Source organism: Carlito syrichta, unplaced genomic scaffold (genome assembly GCF_000164805.1).
Source record: "Carlito syrichta isolate Samal-C Ts95f unplaced genomic scaffold, Tarsius_syrichta-2.0.1 Scaffold304800, whole genome shotgun sequence".
Lineage (NCBI taxonomy): Eukaryota > Metazoa > Chordata > Mammalia > Primates > Tarsiidae > Carlito > Carlito syrichta.
In genome coordinates this window covers 181789-206892 of record NW_007248896.1, presented here as the reverse complement: position 1 = coordinate 206892, position 25104 = coordinate 181789, and the positions used below count along the sequence as shown (strand labels likewise).

The window sequence follows — 25104 nt, the reverse complement described above, 5'->3', positions numbered from 1 at the left end:
CACACTGAAGGGCATTCTTCAGCAGTTCCTTTCCTGAGAGTCTGGGTGACAAATTCTCTAAGACTTTGAAAGTTGGAAAAGGTCTTCATTTTGCCCTCACTCTTTGAGTAATTGTTTGGGAATGAAAGCCTAGACTGAGAACTCACTTTTATTAGCATTTTGGAGATATTATTGAGCTCTCTTTTTGCCAATATAAATATCCCTATCAGTCTGACTTTCATTTCATTAGATCCTCTCTCTCCATCTGATGGTGTATATTCATAGTTGCACAATGTTGTATCTACCTATGTCTATATTTTTATCTATCCAGTTTGGTACTCAGAGTACTCTATCATGTGAAATAATCTCTTTCTTCAGTTCTTTAATGTTATCAACAACGATCTCTATTTTCTTTTCATTGGACTTGCACATGTTTATGCTTTTATTTCTGTGTGCTGCATCTGGATGAAAACTTTCTACTATCCAGCAATTCACTAACTTGCTCTTCCATTGTAACAATCTAGAGTTTTAGCTTGTCACAATTTTAATCTCAGTGACTGTCCTTGGGACAACTAACTCAGTATGGGGGGGTAAGGATTAGGAAAGAAAAGACTCAGAGATGATCCTAAGGTTAGCACCAACAACAGCTGACAGTACTCTTAGAACACAAAAGGGGAACAACTGACTTGGGGATGAATTCATGATTTTGCTTTTGGATACATTTAGTTTTAGGAAAATCTAAAATAGATAGCAAGTGTCATACTGACAGAGAAAATTAGAACCAAAAAGGACACCCTTCTACCAATCATGCCCATAACAAGTCATATGCATCAAAAAATGTGCGTTTAAAGAGTGCCCTGATTATTCTGAATTTCATATATATTCTACTTTCCCTCTAAAAATAATGATTTATAAATACCTCTTACAGTTCCAATATTTTGCACAACAGAGAGAATACACTACAGATGCTCTTGGAATCTGCCCATGGCAAGGTTCCTGGAACACCCTCTGACTCCCTCTCATGTCCTCACATCCAACAGAAGCACCATCTCCTACAGGAAGTGGCACTCAGAGGCAGCGGCCCACAGCGACCTCTCCTTGCTTTCCTGGACACCCCTTCCACTGTCCTCACCCATCAGCCACTTACTCTTCTTCATATTTGGCATTGCCAGTTTCATGGAAAGGGCCTGCTCCCCAGTGAGACATACCGCACCCCATGAACAATGAACCAGTCTGCTATTGATGATAATTACCAGTAGTAAACAGCTTTTGAATATTTTATTATGCAAATTATTTACCTCATTCAGTTGTAATTGTAAACCATTGACTTTATCCAGTAGTATTCTTTGTTCTTGCTGCATTTTTCTCAACCTCTCTTTCAAATCTTCATTTTCAATCTCCAGGTCCTCAAATAAAAGATAACAAATGGCAGACCAATCTTAAATGAGCAATTCTTAAAGATGAAATTTTTTAAAGCAGCTTGCTATTATACACAGATATATACATATACACTTACATGTACACTTAAAGTGTATACATACACTTTTAGTACAAAGATACAATAATCTCATTAATACTCAAATGATTTAAAATCTACAGATCAGAAATAGTATGGAAAACTACTGTCCTCTGATATCTAATAAATACATATACAAGAGGGCAAATCATCATTCCAATACATTATAAAGTGTCACCTAGAAACAGTTAACAGCAGAAGAATATGTCATTTTAATTTTTGTTTAAGACTTCCCAGCTTGAGACTATTTTAATGCTTTTGTTAAACTAATCATAATTTCAGTGCTCTGATAAAACATTAAAGGTTCTAGTTTACGGATATAGTTCACTTTCTTAACACAATATAGTATACTACTAAGAAAATTCAAATAAAATACTTTTGTTTTATTACACTGAAAACAGCTATTCAATTTATAATTTAGTGGTGTTTCAATCATAAAATAAAATATTTAATTATGTGTTCTTCCTCTAACATAACCCACATTATTTTTTGAAAACTCTGACCAACATAAAAGGTAAAAAGCACTGTGTGGTTACTTTAACAAAATTATTTTTCTTAAAATAAAAAGTATATTAAGAAAAGTTCAGATTTTATTTATATTAATGATCACTTTTCTTGATATAATTAACTTTCCAAAATGAACACAAATGTATGTTCTATATTCTGAAACAAATACATTTAAGTCAATTACATAAAGTTCTTAAATAATTTGTTTTTTAGATATTGAAGCAGAACTTTCCGTACCGTACCATACTTCTAACGTTAAATAGTTTAAATATATAATACTGACACAAACAGGCATAACAAAAGTCCATTCTTTGAGAAGGGTTTAATGAGCTCCCTTCCTTCCCGCTCACCCCACCCACTCTCCTGCTGGCCCCCCTCTCCCACTGTCCACCACAAACACCACTGGAATCCTCTTTAAAGGAAGGCACCCCATGTGGGTGTTTTCTTTTTACCTGAATGCTCTGATGCTCCCTCTGATTTGATTTCATGTTTATCTCATCTTGCATGTGTGGCAAATTTCGCTTTGGTAAAACATAAGAAAACACAGGTTAGCAAGCATGAGAATGCAGAAAAGTCTATTTTCCTCAATAGGCAATAATACACTCAATTAGTGATTTGCAGTTTATTCAACATTAAACTTTGCAGCACATAACACAAGGTGGCAGTGTTTCCACTCAAAATTCTCAAACGGAAAGCATCTTTAAGGTTACAGGCTTTATCAAGCATAATTTATTTGAAAATACTAAATGATATCAGAGTTTAAAATATTTATTATTAAGGATTTACTAAAGTCACATATTTTTCAAAAGGAGAATTTATACTAAGCACGAAATGAAAGGTGTGCTATAAAAGCACTAACAACCACACCCAAACAAAAAATTAAGTTTAAAAAAAAAAAAAGGAGAAAGAGTAGCATTAGTTTTCAAACACAGTATGGAAATTATTTACTTCTCTGAGTGCTGCTAAGGTGTGGCAAGGAAGAGGCAGACAATCCTCCGACCAGAGCTACATAAAAGATCTCTAAATAACTTGGTTGGGTATATGTTCTGTTTTTGTACACTTACTGCTTTGAAACTTTATCCCAGCTTAGAGATTTGCTTTAACAAAAACACAACACAAGTATTAAACAAGAGAACACATAACCTTTTTTTAACCCAAATATCTTTAAATTTGTATAACTAATTTAGAAAACTATTTATTTCTTCCTTTTTGAGAGTTAAAAAAGAAAGCTGTTGTTTTAATTCTTCAAGATAATTTTTTCATGTTTTGTATTACTTGAGTTTTGTTTAACCAAGTTTTAAAGCTATCATTCTAATGAGTCTGGATCTAGAATTAAGAGAAACAGGTCCCATTACAAAGTTACTCTCCATCCACAATTTGGCCCAAACTACACTTCCAGTCTCATTCTTTCCACCAAAGCACTGTTCTTCAAGCAGAATCTCACCTGCTCATGCCACCAGCATTCGGCCTTCCCTTCAGAACACTCGCCCACCGCCTCCCTTCCCCTCCACACCCAGGCTCAGACATACGAGTCAACCCCATCCTTGAGAACCCATCTTCCTGACAGAGCCTGTGAACACAGAAAAGTACCCCTCACGACCTCGGTCCATGCAGAAGTGGCCTGATGGGTGCTCACAGCCTGCCTGCTGCTGTCCATTAGTTACTGGTGGACACGTGTTCCCAGTTCTTGCCATACAAAGTCCTTCATAATCTAGTGCCTGGTTCTTTTGATAGTATCCTTTCCTGCTGCCTCTACCGTGCACATCACAGCCCTCACACTGGTCTTCTGTGGCCCCTGGGCCTGTTGAATGTCCTCCCTCATCAGGGGCTTGGGACCTGCCCTTCCCACCTGTGAGCTTCTCCCACATAGCCCCCAGCACTTCTTCATTCCTGGTACTATTTCGCTTTTCTTCAGAGCATCTACTCTGATACCAAGTATCCCCTTTACTGTTCATCTCTCACTCAGTTGGAAGCTCCTGAGGGCAGGGACTCTGTACACTACAATACAGAATTGGAACATGGTAGGTGTTCAACAGACACTGTGGAACAAACATCTGAACGCATCTTAGGTTTACAACTAGACTGTAGGCTTCTTGGTAACAGGGATTATGTGTCCCTTCGTACGAGAACAAATCCTACTTAAAGCAGATATTTAGCAAGTATGTTCAATAAATAATGGACATACGGTCATGAGGAGCCACTGGTTCTCTTGCTCCTAGTAGAATATGACCACTATGTATTCACTTAGGGAACTCCTAGAACACTGAGCAGAGCTCTGTTTCCATATGAATAGTCAATACTCTTAAACATCTGTATATCTTGGAAACCCTTTTTCTCTGATTCTATGTGAGATGGATGGTATAGACAGAACAGTGTACATTTTATCCACTCGACTCCCACTTAGGTTACATAAGGTGGAGGGAAGAAGGCTGAACAATTGCTGCAGATGGAAGTGTCAGCAGCCACGATCCACACACAAGCACATTCATTCAGACGCACTAAAGAGGAAACAGGCTTTGACAGAGCTCTCAGAGCCAGGTGAGAGGCAGAGAAAGGGTTCAGGAGGAAGAAGATTGCCCAGAGGGTACCTGATACTTTCTCTGGCAGGTTTGGAAGTGCTCAGGTCCCCTCACTAAAGAAAAGCAGAAAGCCTGGAGGGAGCAGCTGGCAGGAGCAGAACATAGCTATACTCGCTTGCACCAGAGTGTGGCCAACCAACCCCACTGACTGTCTCACGAAGAGATTGGGAAAACACAGACATTTTCTCAAACTGAGACACAAAACAAGGGTTAAAGAGAAACTTGATAATAAAATTGGTACCAAGTATGAGTTATTTCATGTACTGTTATTTTTTTTTAAGTCAAGTCCTCAATTAAATACCAGAAGAAAAAGACTGAAAAGAAATAAAAATATTAACAGCAGCACTGAACTCACAATATATAATCAGTTTTGAATTCTGATTTCTTCATTTCTTATTGCCTAGAAAGAATTTTCCAGTAACAGTAAATATTTGGCTCTGTGATTAAGGGAGAATAGGAGACACCACTCATAATCTGCCAGGTTGAAATGCATCATTTAAAAAGCTATGCTACCTCACACTTGAAAGAGCTGGATGTTCAAAGCCCCAGTCAAGAGGCCATCTATTTCCCACTAGATACATTCATTATAATTAAGACCCATTGTCTCAAGATGAGTAACAGCATCTTGATAGGTCCTCATGATCTTAACACCTAAGCTCTCCTGGGCATGACTAAGGAGAGAATGTATTTCAACTCAGAACAGTTATGCATAATCATTAACCAAATTATTCTAAGTACTTTATTTAAACTGTACAATATATATAACTTTATAAAAATTAAAATGAAGATCTACCTGTTGCAAAGATGGTCCTTTCTTCCAAAATTCTCTCCCTAAAGATTTAAAAAGAGAAACAGTAAGTTAAGTTGTGAGAAATATGCATTCCCCAACTATACAACTGACTCAATATTAAATAAACAAATTATCAAGTTTCCTCTAAAGCATACAACTTTTTAGTTTTATTCCCAAAACATATGCTTAAAACAATTGTGAAATGTCATCTGTATCTACAAAATTGGCAAAGTTTTTTTTATAACAGTATTCGGGTAGATAACATTCAATACTAAAGAGGTAAGTTTAAAAAAAATGGAAAATTTAAAACACTGTCAAATTTGTCAACATATATCAGACTTAAAGAAAGGGGCATGCCTTGAAAACTCAATGTTCAATTTCTAGAAACTGACCCTAAGGGGCAATAAAAATATACCAAAATAGGTACACATAAGGACAGTCACATTATTATACTAATGAAAAACTTTAAATACCACCTATAGAAAATGGTTTCATTACATGAAATTTAAATAAGTGGAATCATATGCATCAATAAAAATCATATTATTAAAAAATTTATGAAGGAAAAGCCTTCAAAGTATATTACATTAAAAAGTAAGTCACAGTTCAGTATTATAGATGATCTCAATTATAAGGATGGGAAAGGACCAGAAAGATATTCCTCAAAATGTTGACAGAGGTCCCCCAATGGCAGGATGAATGACTAACTTTATTTGTTGTGCTTTTCTGTATTTTCACAATTTTTCTTTAATAAACATAGAAAAATACTCGGCATAGGCATTCTATAAATATCAGTTGATATTTTATATACACCTTTAAACAATTCTTTCTTTAAAACTCTGTAAGTATATAAGTATGGAGCTCCACCTCTCTCCATAAAAACAAAACAAAATAGTAACACTTTAATTGATTCCTCCTCCTCACTTCTTAAGTTATTCTGCAGTGTTTTAGTTCCCTTGACAAACCAGACCACACATGCAGCGCACATGCCTCAAACCACCTGACTACGATGCAAGTAAGCCATCCATGGCATAGAGGTAGATGAACCCACACCCCTTCTCAGTGAGGAGTGGTGCCTCAAGAGCTGCCCTTTATTAATGTGGACTTTTTTCTTTTTTTTTCTTTTTTTTGAGTTGGAGTCTCACTCTGTCACCCAGACTGGAGTGCAGTGGCCGCTCTCAGCCACTGCAGCCTCGACCTGCTGGGCTCCGGTGATCCTTCCGCCTCAGCTTTCCAAGTAGCTGGAACTACAGGCGTGCGCTATCACGCCCAGCTGATTTTTGATTTATTGTAGAAATGAGATCTCACCAAGTTGCCCAGGTGGGTAACTCGAACCCGCGGGTTCAGGTAATCCACTCATCTCAGCCTCCCAAAGCGCTGGGATTACAGGCTGAGCCACCGAGCCTGGCTTGGACTTGCTTCTAGCTAAAGAAAACTGCTGATACCTTTGCTGGTGTTTTCCAACGCAGTCTTCAGTAAGGCTAGAATGTCCAGATTGTCACCAATTCTTGCATAGTAAGAGCTATCGTGGCCAAGGGCATCCAGCAAGCTTACATCAGCACCGTTTTTGATTAAGACTTCTACTGCATCTCTGCAGCCGTACTCACAGCCCAGCATAAGAGCAGTTCTGAAAGGGAAAATGGGAAGTAGAAGACTTTGAGAAAAATCCAAAGAACTATTTCAGAAATATTCTGCCAGAGGCCCTCTTCTTACAGAACAGATACTTCTTTAAGAAGATACTTCTTTAAGAAGTCGTGCCTGTTACAGATTAGAGATTTGAATTTACATTATCTTTTTTCTTTTAAGTGAGAAAGCAGGATGTATTGAGGACAGAAAAGTGGGAGGGGACCCGAAGGGGTTGCCCCTACATTATCTTGTATGTTAATTTCATTGTATTTATAAAACCGTTTGCTTTGTGTCTTAGTTTGCAGAGCTAAAATCTTCCATCACCTTACATACTTGAATTATTTCTTCTACCAAACTCACTTCATTTATTCCATTTGTTTCATGTCCTATAGATAATCACCACAAAAATCTTCCACAACTGTCACCCCATGTGCTCAAAACCCAACTTCAAGCCCCTTCATGAACTGAATTACATCATACAAACATCCCCTACAAATCCCCTCTCACAGAGAATTGGGTTCCATTCCTGGTGTTCCTGCAGAGAAGAGCCTTGCTTGTCCTACCAGAAGACCTTCACATTTTCAGACTTCATTTAAGTCTCCTTAAAGAAATTTTCCTCAAAAACTCCATGTTAACGTGGACTGTGGCCTGACTCTGCCATGATGGGATTGTCAGCACTTAAATATTTCACAGCATGCCAGCCAATAGGAATTATGCCACAAAGCAAGTAAAGTGTCAAGAAAATTTTGATGGACCCTAGAAATTATTTTGTTCAATCCTCTATTTTCTTTTTTCCTTTTTTTTTTTTTTTTTTTGAGTTGGAGTCTGACTGTGTCACCCAGACTGGAGTGCAGTGGCCACTCCCAGCCACCGCAGGCTCGACCCGCTGGGCTCCGGCAATCCTTCCGCCTCAGCCTTCCAAGTAGTTGGAACTACAGGTGTGCACTACCACTCCCGGCTAATTTTTGATTTATTGTAAATATGAGGTCTCGCCAAGTTGCCCAGGTGGGTCTCAAACCCGCAGGCTCAGGCAATCCACTCACCTCAGCCTCCCAAAGGCGCGGGATTACAGGCTGAGCCATCGAGCCCAGCCAATCCTCTATTTTCATTGCTGAGAGAACCGACACCTGATGAAATGAAGTAATTTATCCTATATCTAACTCTGTCTGTACTTATTAATCCTGAGTTTCACAGTTCCCCATAGTTGCCAGTATAAAATACTATACACATAGGCATTAACAAAGATTCTGTTATCAAGTAAAAAAAAAAATGCTACAGGAAAAAAAAGGAATCTTGAATATAGAGTGTCAGAACTAAGGTTATAAATTATTTTTAAAACATCTGCTATTTAGTCTATACAATGTACATTGACATACACCATTGGCCTTTTGTGAACTTCAAATGAAAAACATTTTTAAAAGTGCTTTGAAAAATATGACATATATAAAAATATAAGACAGTATATGTGGATCAACCAGATCAATGCTCTCTGACCCTAAAATTTAATTTCAAAATCAAATTTCTTAGTCATGCTTGAGATCAGATTATAGTATCTATAAAAACAAAGTAATATAAAAAGCCACTATCTTAATCATTTAATGACTTAGTTGCTTAAGAATTTCTTCCTTAAGGCCACTGGCTATTGCATGAATCTGTCACTTCCTTTCTTCAAAGCCATGAGTGTTTCTCCCAACACCTTTCTAAAGCAGTGGGGCTTCTTGATATTTACCCAAAAGTACTCTCAAACGGCAAAGTCAAGATGTTTGGTTTAACACAGGAGTTTGGGGCTTATAATTTTTGCCTTTGATTAAAGATGAGAAATACACTTAATTTACAAAAATTTAAAAAAAGAATCTCCTCCTTTGAGAATGTGAACTATAAAAGCAAGTGGAGCTATAGAATCTGACAACGAAAGACTATTCTGTATACTTATCTAATTCCAGTAAGCTGCAGACAACAAATACATGTTTACAAGAACACAATTAAAGCAAAAGGACTAACAACTTTATAGCAATTATCTGTAAGATCACAGAAATCTCAGTGTAATTTATTGTAATACTTCAATTAATGGAGGGGATATATTTCAGAAACTGTGTGACCAAAAACATCAGAATTATACACAAGCATTGTAATAATTAGATGGCAAGAAGGAAGTAGGGAGAATTTTGGATAGAAATTATTAGAGCATTCACACTAAAGTAATCACAGACAGAAGCATAGATAAACTAAGGGAACCTCAGTTCCAGGAGACACGTGGGCCCTCACAGGGGAGGGGAGAAACGCCTGCGGAACCACACTGAAAACACGTCACATTCGAGGACGCCCCAAGCCACTCTACTCTCAAGAGAGTCGCTCAAGAAGAACAGATCATAGATGGAAGTTTACAATTTTTCTTCTTTATATCTTATATGCACACACCATTTCATCCAAGATTTTTTTAAAGCTTAGAATACCTGGGATATAATTCCTCTTTCCTTCAACTCTTTGGCCTAAACATAGGCCCTACTCACCACTTTTATTCAGTATTTACCCTGTCATCTTCCCTGTTTCCCTCTCCTTCCTTCTTCAGCAAACTGAAGAAAAATGAGGAGTGAATGCTAATGCCAAGAAATAACAAGCCAAGGAACGGGAGGACCACGAGGAGGACGGCCCCGTCAGAGCACAGGGCTGCTGTGTGACCAGCCTCTCCAGTCCCATGCATGCCGCTGGAATCTGGGGAGCCTTGATAAAGAAATTACCTGTTTTGTTTGTCTCTGGAATTAACATCCGCTCCTTTATCTATGAGCAGCTGACATATTGCTGGCCTACACATCTGAGTGGCCAGGACAAGTGGCGTCCGCCCATCCTAAGCAACAGGAAAGTTAAAACAGTGTTAAGATTACCCATCTCCCAAAATGTCAACGTTTTCTAGAAAACATAAGTACTCTATGAAATGAGGATGTAAACTGACTTACTACATCTTTGGCATTCACCAAGGCCCCATGGTCGCAAAGCAGCTGTATGCTCGAAGGACAGTCTGCCATTGCTTTAAGGAACAAAAGAAAATGATAAATGGTGAACATCTGTTGGCTGTAAGATATATGGTGTTTTTCTAGGTCCATATAAGGCATAAGTTCTTGAGTTTCTAAACTATCAACCTTCACACCCTCCACTCTTAGTTTAGCATTATAAGCAACAATTTTTCATCTGAAAACACATTTGACAAGATCATTTTATTTTTTTTTTTTATAATTAGGACCAAGGAATATTGTCAACTGTGCAGAAGACAAGAATATACTGTTATTATAAGGGTAAGAATAGATAATAAAAATCAAACTTAAATTTTGTATTTACCGTATATTTTTAAACATGGCTATAACTGACCTGATCCTTGAAGTGTTAGTGCAGTTTTTTTTTAAAGAATCATATCATTTTTCATACAGCAGTCACAGTAAATAAAGTATGAATCATACAATTAATATTTCCTTGTAACACAGAGATTACATTGTCTATCTTTCATGATGCAAACTGGGTTCATTTTGCTCAAAATTACAAAATCATATTTATGCTTTGGCCAACAGTAAGTGCATATTTATATTAGAAAAAATTGTTAAATTCACAAAATAGGGTTGTGTTTATAATCCTTATGAATCTTTAAAACCTTATAAGTTAACATAAAATAATAGCACAAAAAGCACTGACAACGTTAGCATTCTTTCTTTTTTTCTTGGTGGAATTCAACAGAATTAAACCAAACACATAAGAAAATCAAGTAAATTTTCATTTCTCAAGTCTCTTATTTAGCAAATCTTTTACATAAAATGTATAATCAACCTTAATAGAAACATAAATATATACTTGAATATATTAATTCAGGAAACATAAAATTAACATTCAAGTCCGGTTATAAATGAGAATGAAAAAATATAAAGCATAATACATTTTAGAGTTATCATATATTGAACATGTAAAGTCAGTATTAAACATACTGGATGGCAGAGAGTGCTAGCTGTTTACCCAACTCTGATCGCCCTTTTCCCATGGTCACATGATGCTCACCCAGAAACCACATTTCTCAATCTCCCTTGCTGTTAGGTGTATTCATGTGACTCTCATCCTGCCAATGGAATCTGACAGAAGCAATGTGTGCTACTTCTGTGTCTAGGTCTGAAAAGACCAGTTATGCATTCCTCCATAATCCTTTCCCTTCCAATGAGTAGCAGCACAGAGGAGCTTGCTACCAACTTCAACCTTAGGGCTGAGGATAACACCCTGGAAGACGGTATAATTACAACATGGAAGAAATGAGTCCCTAAATGGCCCTAGGGAGCGGGGGCACCAACCAATCCCAACGTGAGGACATGAAAGAAAGACATTCTGTACTTTTTTAAAAGCCAGTGTTATTTTATGGTCTCTTTGTTACAGTAGCCTAGTCTTAGCTCAAAGAAAAAAATTACTATCAGGAGTAGAGTGTTGCTGTAACAAGTACCTAAAACATACTGTCCTGGTTTAGTGGCTGGGTAGCAGATGATGAGTAAACATACTGAAGCTGGAAATCTGGTGGTTATTCTCATGCTGTGTCAAAACATTTGATAAAACCATCATCTGTGATGATTTAGAGGGCACACCATGTGACTATGGAGCCTTTCTAGGTGAAGAAATAGAAAAAAGCCAGCATGTCAGTGCATTATTATCAGCTGCGCACTGTTCTTAGCAAGGTATTTTAGGAAAGAGATGAGCTCTAGCAAGTTTAGCCAGTGTGAGAACAGGGATGGAAGGGAACAGAGAGTGACCAGATGTCTGGGGCCCTGCAGGTGTGGTGAAACCAACTGTTTCTCAATACCAAATAATAGGATATAAAACTGCTGTTGCTCACAAGTTTTCTCAAGGATCTTTCAATAAGTTTTTTAAAAAAAGAGCAAGTCCTGGAATAGAGATTAGATAGAGGATGTTATACATCCATCAAAGACTATTATTTCAGATGGTTTTGAAATTGTAGCCATTAAAATGAGGTGGAAAATCTAGAGAAAGTCTAGAAATAAAGGAGGATTATGAACCCTGTATCGAGAAAATAACTTTGGAGATGGTTTCCAGCATATAGAAGTAGTTGGCAACAAACAGACCAGAAACCCATCAAGCTTTTGAGGGAACTGTACTACCCCAAATTCTAAAAGCCCAGTTGGCTAAAACTCATGATTGTTCCAGCCCTTAAGCTGCTTCCACAGAGGGCATATTCCCTAACATCCAACGTATCTGTGGCCTTGGAGGATAATGGACAAGTAAAACCCTGCCAGAAGGCATAGCCCAGTGTGACAGAGGACAATGGATAAAAGATTTATCCTAGAAAACAAAATGGGAATAGGGGAGTAGGTGGGGGGAAGCTAAGCTAACCAAGAAAGCTACTCCAAGACTTCAGCAGGAAGTCTTTGCAAGTTTTGTTCACCAAGATTTGTTATGACTTGTTATTGACTAGTGACTGTTGTGTATCCCTGTTCTCCCTTTCTGAAAGGGAGTCTTTACTTCACTTACCCTGTTCTTGCTCCATCATTTGCACTTACAGATTGCTAGACCATGAAGAGCCACCTCTGAGCCAAAAAGAAAAACCTGCATACCACCCAGAAATCCTAGATTTTGAGCTAGATGAAATAGCTGAATTGGTTTATGTGTCCTCTTCCTTGGGAGGTGATAAAGGGTTCTATGTGTGGAAAGTAGGGGATTTTCAGAATATCTGGAAGGCCAGAGGGTTGGACTGTAGTAGAAAAATGCCATTTTTATAACCAAAATGTGTTCTCCCCTTCTTCTACTGTGCAGCAGTCTCCTAGAGACTGTATTTCTGAGCCTCCCTTGCAGATGAGTGCAATGGAATGTGAATGGAAGGTTACATGCCACTTCCAGGGCTGGGGCTCAGACTCCGGGTGTGTGCTCCTCTATGCTCTCCTTTCCCTTCCACCTGGCTAGAACACTGCTATGTCTATAACTCTGCTTCAACCTTGGAGTTGAGGAAGACATCATCCAGAGGACAGTGGGGCAGCAAGATGGATAGAATTTAGTTCACAGATGACCATGAGTCAACTGCCAATGTACATCACTTAACAATATTTTTTAATAACATCAAAGAAAAAAAATAGAAACCAGGATCCTAAACTTGCTATGTCAAAGGGAAAGTTAAGTTTGAAAACTGAGTCAAGCAAAACAAAATAAAATGCCTTCGTTTTGTTCCCAGATAGTTGTACGTGCTTACTTAACCATATGTAAAATGTACATTTACTGAGCTCAAGACAAATGCATAACTGATGGTTTTCATACCTGCTTTTTTCACATGTAAAATGTAGATTCACTGAGCACTAATTGGAGCCTCACAGGAATGCAACCACTTGCCTCACTGCAGGCCATCCTCCCCCTTTTTCACCCCGCCCCCTTCCCTTCCCGCTTGCTCTCCCCCTTTTAAACACTGAAGTCCTCAAAACCCTCTTTGGAAAGAGCACAAGACACAGATCATACTGTGACTCAAGTTTCTTCTTCTTGGGCGCATCCTCAATGTTGGCGAAATAAACCTCTCATTGACTGAGTTCTGCCTCAGTCACTATTTGGTTACAATGAGCAGCTGCTACTGGAGTTCTTTTGTTACACTAACTTATTCTCCATCCTAAATAATACATATACGAACAAATATTCAGATTTCAGTCAATTAAGCTGTCCCAGTTTGAAACACAGGGATAATAAAATCTATACTTAACTCACAGGAGTCACTGTGAGGTTCAAATGATAATGTATGTAAAAATGCTTTGCAAAGGCAGTAATACCATTTGATACAAAAATAAGAAAAAAGTATCATATGAAAAATAAAACTATCATAAAAGCATATAAAATACAAAAATAAAAAACTGAAGACAATTAAGGGATAAAAATTTGGAGGAAATTTGAAGTATCATATGTCTTTAATGCAGACCACTTTACCTACTGTTAATATTTCACATACGTGTAAACAAAGGGTACACTGTCTTGTTTCCTTTGGCCTTCAACTAAACTGCAAGATTATCAGACTCAGAAGAGTCTGGCAAGAAATCAGGCTATCTTACATTTAAAAAATACTTAAATATATAAGTTTTCTCAAAGTACTTTCTTTAAGATACCTAAAAAATAATGCAGATAAATTTAGACACACAAGAAGTTAATAAAAATAATTATTAATTAATAAGTGAATCTCTGAAATAATTAATAAATCTCTGAAATTACTAGCATAAATCTTTTTTAAAATATAGCACATTACAGTGATACAAAATTCAGCATTGACGATGCCACATGAAAATGACCGGCAAGACTGCTCATGCTATAATCCCAGCACTTTAGGAGGCTGAGGCAGGTGGATTGTTTGAGCCCAGGAATTCAAGAACAGCCTGGGCAATATAGCGAGACTCCATCACTACAATAAATCAAAAAATTAGCCAGGTATGGGGGACATGTGCCTGTAGTCCCAGCTTCTCAGGAGACTGAGGAGGGAGGATTGCTTGAACCAAGGAGTTCGAGGCTGCGGTGAGCCATGATTGTGCCACTGCACTCTAGTCTGGGTGCCAGAGTAAGACTCCAAAGGAAAAAAAGAAAAGAAAAGAAAAGAAAATCACCATCATCAATTAAGAAATTAGTATGTGATGTGCCCAGCACTATTTATTTATGATTTAACTAAAACTACTAATTCCAGTAGTGTTATTAACTTCATTTGCAAATGAGAACAATGAGGGTTCAGAAAGGTAAACAGTTTTTAAGAAGCAGGAAAGTCTTTAGTAACAGCAAACTGGCCTATAATATTGTACAATCTAATAAATTTCAAATTTGAATACACAAAAAAATCTTCTAATATTTTGTGTTTCTCCATGAATTATACAAATGTATAAATGTCAAAACACTGAAATTAATTTAAGTGACTGGACATTTTAACAAATCTGTGTCTGTGTCCAAGGGAAACCTCTGATTACCTGCATCGTGAAGTGCAGTTCTTCCCTGCAGGTCTACGTGTTCAGTGGGACAATTGTACTGTTAAAACAAAGAAACTTCACTTTAAAATTAATATCCACACTCACATGAACAGATGGTATTTAAGCTTAAACTATTCTATTTACAGAAACTAAAGACTACTAGACAATTCACTAAATCATCTGACATGAAACAAATATAGTAACTTTATATATCTAAATCAAAAGCATTTCACCAAACAGGAAACATACAGAACATTGTAATAGCACAGAATATAGAAAAATATGCATTGTTTGTTTGTTTTTCCAGCAAGAATTGAAACGTGAACTACTGAATCAGGAAAACAAGTGAGTTCTACTGTAAAATTTAGTGGCAAAAATGTTTGTGGAAATGTATGACTGAAGCCTTTTGTTGAAACTGTAATTCAGCCAACTTGTTCACAGAATTGTGTGGTTGCCTGATTAAAAACTTAATAAAGTGAACATTTTAGTCTAAGTTATCTATGTTTGTACAGAAATATATAGACCCAAAATTGTGCCATTTTATCGTATGTCATAGTCTAGACAACAGAAAATTCCAATCTCCAGCTAATGTCAACAGGAAGGTCAATTCTTTGTTATTTATTTTTAATTCACTCAGTTATGCAATTCACTTCCTCAGAGTTTTTGCCCTCTCTTTATTGTTCACATTCCTTCACAAAGAATGAAAAAAAAGTATGTACCCTAATAGTCAAAGTTAGCCTGTGATCTCAAATTTTTAAAATGCATTAAAAACACATCTATAGGCCACGCTTCCTTCAAGTGTCTGGCCCCCTCTCTCCCTTGAGCAACAAATCCACTCTCTTCTAATCTACTTTCTAATAAACTTTTTTTTTTACTCTACACACACACACACCTATCACTTGCTGTCAAGACAGTAAAGCTACAGCATGAACCACTTCTACTACCTGAAGCAATTTTTGTAGGCACAATGCGTGTCCATACTTAGCAGCCAGGTGAAGAGCATTTCTCCCTATAAAAGAAATAATTTAAGATACAGGTGAAGGATTATTTTCTTCATCCTTGAATTTTCAAAGAAATATGATTCTTCGTCCCCAAAATTAGTTGACAGGTACTTAATTTGAAAGCATGCTTTCAGTTTTGAATATGTTTCGCCTAGTTTGATATTTTAAATAGAAATAATATGCACACCAAAACAATAAAAGTAGAAAGAAGAATTGATCATCTAAATCCATATCAAGCAAGAACTCCGTCACTGTGTCTCTAGCACCCAGGGCAGTATCTGAAACAGAGCAGGTAGTCAAGTTCTGGGACAGGGAAAAGGGGAAGGAGGGAGAGAAAAGAAAAAGAGGATGAGGAAACAAGGGAGGGAAACATTTCCAAATAGGCAGTGTGGACACTAAAAATAGACAGTTAAGAAGCGTAAGCCATGGAAAGGGTTTTTGCTAATTAACTTTTATGCTTCAGCTAAAATTCAAAGTTCATTATGAAATGTTATCTCTGAAAACCAGACAAGGTTCAAATATAATATGCATCACAATGTGCAATTTTAAAGGGAAATGCCACAGGGGGTTGGGAGGAGAGGTTACCAGATAATCCAAATCAGGGGTCCTCAAACTACGGCCCACGGGCCACATGTGGCCCACAGAGGACATTTATCCGGCCCACCGGGTGTTTTTTCTGCCGCTGCCTGTCCTGCCTAGCAGCCGACTGGTCCGGCCCCGCGGTGCGTATGTGTGGAATGTGCGTCGCACTCTCCGACTCCCCTCCTTCTCTCTGTCTGTCGACTTCTCCTCTCAATCTAGACTAACTGATGCACACTTGCATCACTTGTTACGACTAGCAGTGACAAATATGGAACCGGACATTGACCATCTCATTAGCCAACAGCAGGCCCATAGTTCCCATTGAAATACTGATAAGTTTGTTGATTTAACTTTACTTGTTCTTCATTTTAAATATTGTATTTGTTCCCGTTTTGTTTTTTCACTTCAAAATAAGATATGTGCAGTGTTCATAGGAATTTGTTCATAGTTTTTTTTTAAACTATAGTCCTCCAACGGTCTGAGGGACAGTGAACTGGCCCCCTAATTTAAAAGTTTGAGGATCCCTGATCCAAATGGTTAACTCTGAACACTAGAAAAGGCAAGCATGCAGGAAGAACCCTGCTACCACTATCCACTATTTTCCCTAATGATATCTCTTGACACATACGGCTCTCATGGATAGTGAAAGACATAAGGGTTCCACCAAGATATTCCAGTTTCCTAACTGTAAAGCTTGCAACTTCCATCTAATCTCACAAACATAATTTGACATCACAAGTAGACCTTTCTGCTAGAAAAGAAGTCATTTATAATTTGTTCATCCTTGACGAATAAATCAGATGTCAACTCTCATTCAGTTTCACATGAATTTAGATAAGTGGATAAGTTTTCCTGGGTCTGATCACTTCTGTGTAGCTGACTAACCAGGTTCTAGAACAAAACACCATGAGTCCAGGTCTTTAAACAAATATAGATACAACCTATGCAATCACATCCAAACATCCTCTAATTACAAGTAAGTCAGATAGAATCATCTTAAATTTCAGTTTGCTACTGTTCACAGACAAGTGTCCTAGAAACATTTTACACTGTAAAAAGTGACTAAAATAATTGTCATTTACATGTGAAGTAAGAGACAGTATGGAAGGAAGATGGCCTGGTTGGGCACAATGGCAACAATCCCTGGTGTTTATTTAACAAATGCTACAGAAACTTGGTCCCATAAAAATGTCAGCTCAGGGCTAGGAAATACCAAACCTAGCCACTTGGGAGAGGGCAGCAAAAAAACAAGGACGCATCAGATATCCAAAACACGCCAACACAAATGACAATGAAGTCACATGCCTAGTGAGACCAGAGTGACAGGAGCCTCCAAACTGTACTCACCTGAAATCTGGTCATTTTAAATATACTTTAGTATTAAATGATAGTTCAGATAATATTCACAAAGATTTGGATCAAATTTTTGTCAAATATCCACATCTGGATTATAACAGACACTAAAGCAATTGAGGAAAAATTCTTGTCCCCAAGAAAGGACAACTCTGGGACAAACATAATAAAACATATCAAATAAAAATATAACTAAAGAGCAGCAAAACAAAAGACAGGAAGAGCTAGGCAGGCATGCTGGGGTGTGATATTATGAAATGCCATCTGCGGAGCTTGGGAAAGCATTAGAGCTTGATCTGCACTGGACGAGGGAGGGCAAAGGTTACCAGATTAGCCACTAGGCAAAAACATGCAGAGGAGAGAACACTGACAGAAGAAAGATGCTTGTTTGAATTGGAACCAGCACAATAAATAAATAAGGTCTCAAGAGCTATGAGGAGGTATGGTTAATCCAAAACTTCTAAAATAAATATTTATGTACATCAGTGAAAAGTATAATGTAAGCAACAAACACATTTCTTTTTTCATTCAAAGGTGACAGATGAATTGAATTTGATCTTCAATTTAGAATTTGATGTATCTTTATGTAAATATTTTTCTCAATAACTCAATTGTGATCTGTCTCCCTCTCCCTCCCTTCCATGACTAAACACAATGCTAGTCAACAGTAATGTATGTATTTGCCCAAATATAGACTCATAGGATAAAAAGTGGTAAGGAATACTCTGTTCCAGGTCAACTCCTATATTTAATTGAATAACAAAGTAGCACTACAAAGAACTAAGCTGTCAAGAGTCCCAGAGAAGTGAGAATGTTTATCCTGATGAATAGAAAACTAGCATTCTCACTGAAGAAAGAGGATGTTAAGTATTCAAATATTTAAAGGTCTACTTCTGGTACGTAAACTTATGCTGTAACATTTTAAAGGACAAAGCTACAAATAAGTGTAAGCAGAAGCCAGATTCCACCATCTAAAATATTTAAAATCATTTTAATATTATTTTTTAAAATTATTTAAAATATTATTAAAAATAATTTTTAATAAATATAGCTCACCACAGATTGGGCTCCTGGTGAGCCTATAATGGTTAAGAATACGGATTCCAGCCATGACTTATAGACTGAAGGGCCTTGGGCAAGTTCCTTAACAGCTCAGTGCCTCCCAACCTCATTGGGTTGATGTAAGGATGAAATGAGTTAACAGCCTGGCAGAATAGCTACATAAATGTTACATAAATGTCAGCTATGCTTGTTATGATCATTATTATTGATGTTATGAGGCAGTTCATTCTCCGTTGCAAGAAATATCCAACAAATGCCCAAAAAACTCACAATAGAAAGAACTCATACACTAAGCAGCAAATGAATATACACTAAATGACCCCTAATGGCTCTTCAAAATCCGAGACTTAGGATCCTCACACACTACTAAGACCTGCACTGGACGTCAGGTTTCCAGTTGTGTGCCAGTCAAGTAGTCCTTTCTCCTAAACTCCCTATACTTGACCCCTCCCACAACAATACCTCAGAAGTAAGCTTTTACTCAGCTATTTAAAAACAGAAAACTAAGAACTTATCTTTTAAAATCACTTTTGGGTTTGATTAAAAAGACTAGCTGTGGACAATGTTTATATTTATGCTTTGTAATTGACTACGGAGGCAAACATACCCGCAGTGTCACTGGTTGTAATATCAACTCCATGTATAAGGATGGCATTCAAACATTCGAGATTCCCCTTTGAGGCCACAACATGGAAGCTAAACAAAAAGAAAATATTTGTTATGCCATGGAAACTTCCAAAGATCAACTTAAATGTTATGTTAATGTCTCCTTTTATTCAACACATGAGTTTTAAAGGCTATATGAGGACACCCATATATTTAATACAAAAAAAACAAGCTATTCTATTTACATAAGGAGCCGATACGTTCTAGAAATACTTCCTTAGAACAAAGGAAATAGTCTAATGTGCAATTGCCTTAATAAGAGAAAATGTGTACTATAATATTATTAACTCTAGAGTTTATTATTTCAATAGCAAAAGCACTGGTGCTTGGAGTATAATGAATGCACTAAAAAACTTCTGTCAGATCATTTTATTTGGTTTCAAATATTCTGAAACTACCAAAACAAATGAAGTTACAGCAGAATGCTGAGGCCAAAGGCAAATTAAAACACTCATCCCTTCCCTTTACAATTATCAAACTAAACCTGACATAGAAAAGCCATCAGAACAAATTAAACTACCCTCAAAAGTCACAAAGTAATCGGTGCCTTCTGCTCCCCAGACAGTACCAACGACCACCATCTAATTTTTCCTTTTGCTCATGGACCTGTATGATTAGTTGAAGTTCTACACTAACAGGAATTACTAAGCAAGTTTCCTAATAAGGCAAGTCAAGCTGCCTAAAAAAACAAAATGCAACCATCAAGTATTCGAGATGCTAGTTAACAAAATATTTTATCATTTTCTTTGATCATATGATACTTTATTTAAATAAACATTTACAGAAATATTCTGTATGCAATAAGAACTGACATTGACTATACTCCACCAAATCCAACTGTTAGACACAGTAGAGTTGTTGGCAGAGGACGCTGAATTCAAGGATGTTCAAGGATGCTGAAATAGAGCTGGCCTTAAACCAGTACAAGTACCCATTCTGAAGATGGCAGGAAACAGGTTGGGAAAGTACTCAGAGGTAGATACCCATGAGAAGCATAACACGCCCTCAGGAGGGAGCTCCCCCGACCACACCACTTACACATATCATGTTTCCCCACTCTCCAGATCCCTAGTACTGCTAGTTCCTCCATCTTTGCCTTAGTTATTCCATATATAGAACCTAATAGCTTGTGATATAAAACTCATTATTTATTTTCTTTATAGTCTATCGATTTTTCCCACTCAACTGCAAACTCAACGAAAGCAGGGGTTTCTGTCTGTTTTGCTTCCTTTTAAATCCCCAGAACCAATAACAGTGCCTGACAGAGGGCAGACTCCCAAAGATTTGAATAACTAAATGCCTGGGGACAAAATCTGAGGATAGCTTGCAAATTCATTTCCAGATATGACAAGACTCAGTTTTGCAACTCTATTAGTATTATGACACAGATAGATGCAAACTATAGACCAAGCAATACTAAGTAAGGAAGATTTTGTGTACCATTTGAATTAGAGAGAAAGATGTTTTCCTTCTTATGCTGAATAATTAAATTGCTATAGGGTTGAGTATCTCATTTAATCTTTCTGCAATAGTGAAGTTGAGAAATACGTTACGCAATGCACCATTAGAACCTTTTGAGGAACGCCAATTTCCTTCAAGCAAAGGTCTTAGTCTCCCAACAATCTTGGAGAAACATTTTTTTGTTTGTTTGCTTGTTTCTATTTCTTAGCTCACAAAATTTGGAAGACCACTTTCTTCAAAATAGACCAACATTATAATAATTATGTATAAGTGGGCAGAAAGCATAACAGATCATCATCGCATGACTAATGCTGATGTGCTATAAACATTAGATGTGTTTCAGAAAAAAGAAGTATCGGTCATTAAAATGTATATGAAGAGTTACAAAGGGAATTGGAAAAACTGCTTTATGGAAATACTTCTTTGCAATCAAAAAATAAATTCTAAGTTTTCTTTAAAAAAAAAAAAATAAGACATGGGGAGATATGAGGATGAATGCTACCACTGAGGACCAGTAGGAAACTGCCTCCACTTGGAGGCATCAGTGCGCTCACAAGATGGCCAAACATCATGGGCCAGGACACCAGGAAGGACAGGTGCGGAGTGGAGCTCTGCATCCAGGGCCACTCTTCCCCAGCAGCGCTTGCTGATTCCAGAGAAAACAGCTGGGATGCTGAACAGCACTGTGACAGCCTTGAGAAAATGGAGAGACAGGAGCTGAGGCCCACAGCCCCCCAAGTCACAGCAGGGATCCTTGGCAAGCCTGCTCCATCCTGGGTTGAGACTTCAAGGGGATCTGCCCCAGGAGAGAGGGGAACAGGAAGAGAACAGATCCTTGCAGTGACTATGGCAAAGCTTAACATATTTCATTTTTGTAAACACACTGAGGTCAAGAAATACATGTTACTTTTGTCTTAAATTTCAAAATTAAAAATGAAAAATCATTTGAAATAAATTATGATTGTAATTACAAATAATATGGAAAATATATTTGTAACATGTCCTATACTTGACTAAATACAAAATGCTTTAATTAAAAACATAGTTTGTATGTGAGGGAAAAAAGGGAAAATGTTTTATCCTGAGTCCCAGAAAGAATTTTACTTCCTACAGTGAAAACATCAAAGACTCATACCATTCAAATATTTTACAAACTAAACTCCATGTTTCATCAAATGACACCAAATTTTATAACTCTATTATTAACACAAATAACATCATTCAAAACTGAACCTCAAAACTCCAAACAAAAACTCAAACACGGAGGGGGGGGGATTGGCAGTTGAGGGAAACTGCTGGGGGAGAGAGGGGCATACCTCATCAACAAGGGTACCTGCATAATCAATGTTTGTATACCTAACCCTGAATTGTACCCCACATCTTTAGAATTTAAAAAAAAAAAACCTCAAACACCCATTCACTCAAAACATAACAAAGTATGAATGGGCAGAACTGATGTGGGTTTCACTGAAGAGTTTCATCACCAAGAAGACTCCCTCATCTTTTAACATCTTAGTGTTTGGGAAAAAAAGAAACATGAAAAACAATGTCACTTATAGATATTAAATTTTTACCATTTATGCTGTGAGCCCTATAAATAGCTTTAAATTCAGCAAAATAGAAGCAAGATTCAAAATAACCAATGTTTCTGTAGCTACCAAATTGCTACTTGATAAAACTAGAATACTGTCAACTCAAAAACTTTTCAAACTTTATTGCTCTTAAAAACTACTTAATGTATAGCCACACTTTGCCTGCTTTTCTGTATTTAAATATCTAAGCACTCCAAGGTAGTGACTCACATCAAATATTAACTATTCACTTCCTAATATTTATTTCTATATTTAGAATCTGGTTTCCAGTTATAACATTCTGAATAAACTCATGCAAGTACAAGACTGAGAGGAGTTTTAGGAAATGAGACTCTTCACCTCTGACTTTGGAAGGGTTCCCAGATATGGTTTAGTTGCTATAATTATACTAGGTCATAACAGAACCGAGATGTACCCTTTAGCCCAGCTGCTCTCCACCCTCAACAGGAAGGGAAGCTATGAAAATTAAGGACAGATGAGGGAGAAGACATATGGTTCATAAGCACATGAACAAACCAGCAGTCCTCCTCAGTGACTAAGGGATGGGATCACTGCCTGTGTCTCCCTGAGCCACACTGGCTAGTCTGCCTCCTTTCTGCACTAAACATCCTCATTTAAACTATGACATTACTAAACTAAGAATAAAAATGGATTAGGGGCTGAGGGAAAAGACAGTATAATTAACAGAACTCTTCATACACAGAGAGCTTGGGTTCACATCTCAGCTCTGTGACTCTACATGAAATTAGACCAAGTTAATCAACCTCTGTCAACTTTTTCCCACTTCTTTTATAAGGCTGCTTCAAAGATCAAACATAATAAGAAATATGAAAAAGCTTATAAATGAAAATGCACCAAATAACCACAGGTTGGGGCTTGCCACAGGGCCTACACACCTAGACGAGTGGAGAGTATTCTAGCGTTTGCTCTCCTGCTCTTCTGGGAATCTTCTAAACTGAGAACAACCATTAGCTTGAGAGATTTTATAGTGCAGGCTTTGATAGTTTCTTAATAAGAAAATTGATAACTACCATTCACAAGTTTTACTCATATCTCAAGGCTCTACCCAAATTTCCCTCAGACACGCTTTCATCACCAGCATTACTCACGCAGATCTGCCTTCCACATCAAGTTTGCCTGGATTGACCCCCTTTTTAGCAAGGATGGACGATACTTTTTCGACATCCCCCCTTTCTGCGGCTTTCATCAATCGGTCATCATATTTATTCCAATCTGCAGCATGCTACAAAAAGAAAAAAAATACATGACATAATATTTAGCAAGATTTTCTAAAGAAGAAAGAAGAGAAAGTAGCACTGCATAATCCATCTCTTATTTCCCAGCTGCATCCCAAATGTCCTTCTCCCTGCCATGCTGATTTCACTAGAGGAGCAGAGTCATACAATTTTCCCACAACACGTGATATATTTTTAATTATACTCTCAAGTTGAAAAGCATGTTTCTCTTGTTTTCTACCCTGTTTACTTTGCCAGGGGAAATTAATAATTGCTGAACACCTACCCTGTGCCAGGCACGAAAGTCTCAAACAATCCTAGTAAGCTAAAATGATCACCAGCACTTAACAAATAAGAGAAGTCAAGGCCCAGGGACATGACTTTGATAGTTCTGAAATCCATGTGCTTTTCCTATTTCCCAGCTCACACTTTCAGATTTGGCTCTGGGTGCAGATCTCCCAGGATACTAGGATGCAGCAGAATTCTGTATACTTTTTAAAAAACCTACCCCCTCCACACACACACTTATTTAGAAAGTACTGCTGGAGATACATTTAGGGAGGTAAATTACATACATACATACACACATTCAATAGAGAAAGTGATTCATTATGCTGACAAATCAGTACAACATGAAACTTTTGCACAGCTAAAACTAAAAGAAAGACTCTATGAAGTATTAATTACTTAAAAATATTGAAATACTAAGATTAGAGGTAACATTCACTTTCTTCCTTTTATGTTCAACATGCATTGCTTTTGTATAAAAAATTAATTGTAATAAAAACTCCATGTACATATATTTAAAAAGATAAAGGTATTTTTTTTAAATAGGAGGATATAACACAAAATATACATTGTAATTGTATCAAGATTATCTTGAACTTTGATTTATAGAAAATATATTCAAGATTTTCTAAAGTCAATAACTCAGATCTTTTCTCAGTAAGCAGAAATGTCAGAACACAGAACTAAAATACATGTTATTTAAACAGGTAAGATTTCAGCCTTTAAAAATACTATACCAATTTTCTGCTAACTCCAGTTTTATTTCTAGAAAAAAAATCTGCATCTTTTTCACTTAACTTACAAAGCAAATCCTGTGCCCACAAATACCAGAACAAATCTCAGAGGAAAAAAAGAATCACTTGCATATCCTCAAAATTTTTTATCAATATGATTAGTTTATATCTTCTATCCCCC

General features: G+C 37.1%; 1 protein-coding gene across 1 annotated transcript in view; it reads right to left on the bottom strand.

The window, feature by feature from the left end:
• UACA (uveal autoantigen with coiled-coil domains and ankyrin repeats) overlaps positions 1–25104 on the bottom strand; it is a 44355-nt gene that overhangs the window by 17916 nt on the left and 1335 nt on the right. Inside the window, 10 exon segments of the mRNA XM_021713917.1 lie at positions 1278–1385; positions 2455–2523; positions 5375–5412; positions 6817–6998; positions 9736–9842; positions 9952–10022; positions 14950–15007; positions 15894–15958; positions 19555–19643; positions 23776–23909. Of these exon segments, the coding sequence (XP_021569592.1) occupies positions 1278–1385; positions 2455–2523; positions 5375–5412; positions 6817–6998; positions 9736–9842; positions 9952–10022; positions 14950–15007; positions 15894–15958; positions 19555–19643; positions 23776–23909 (921 nt within the window).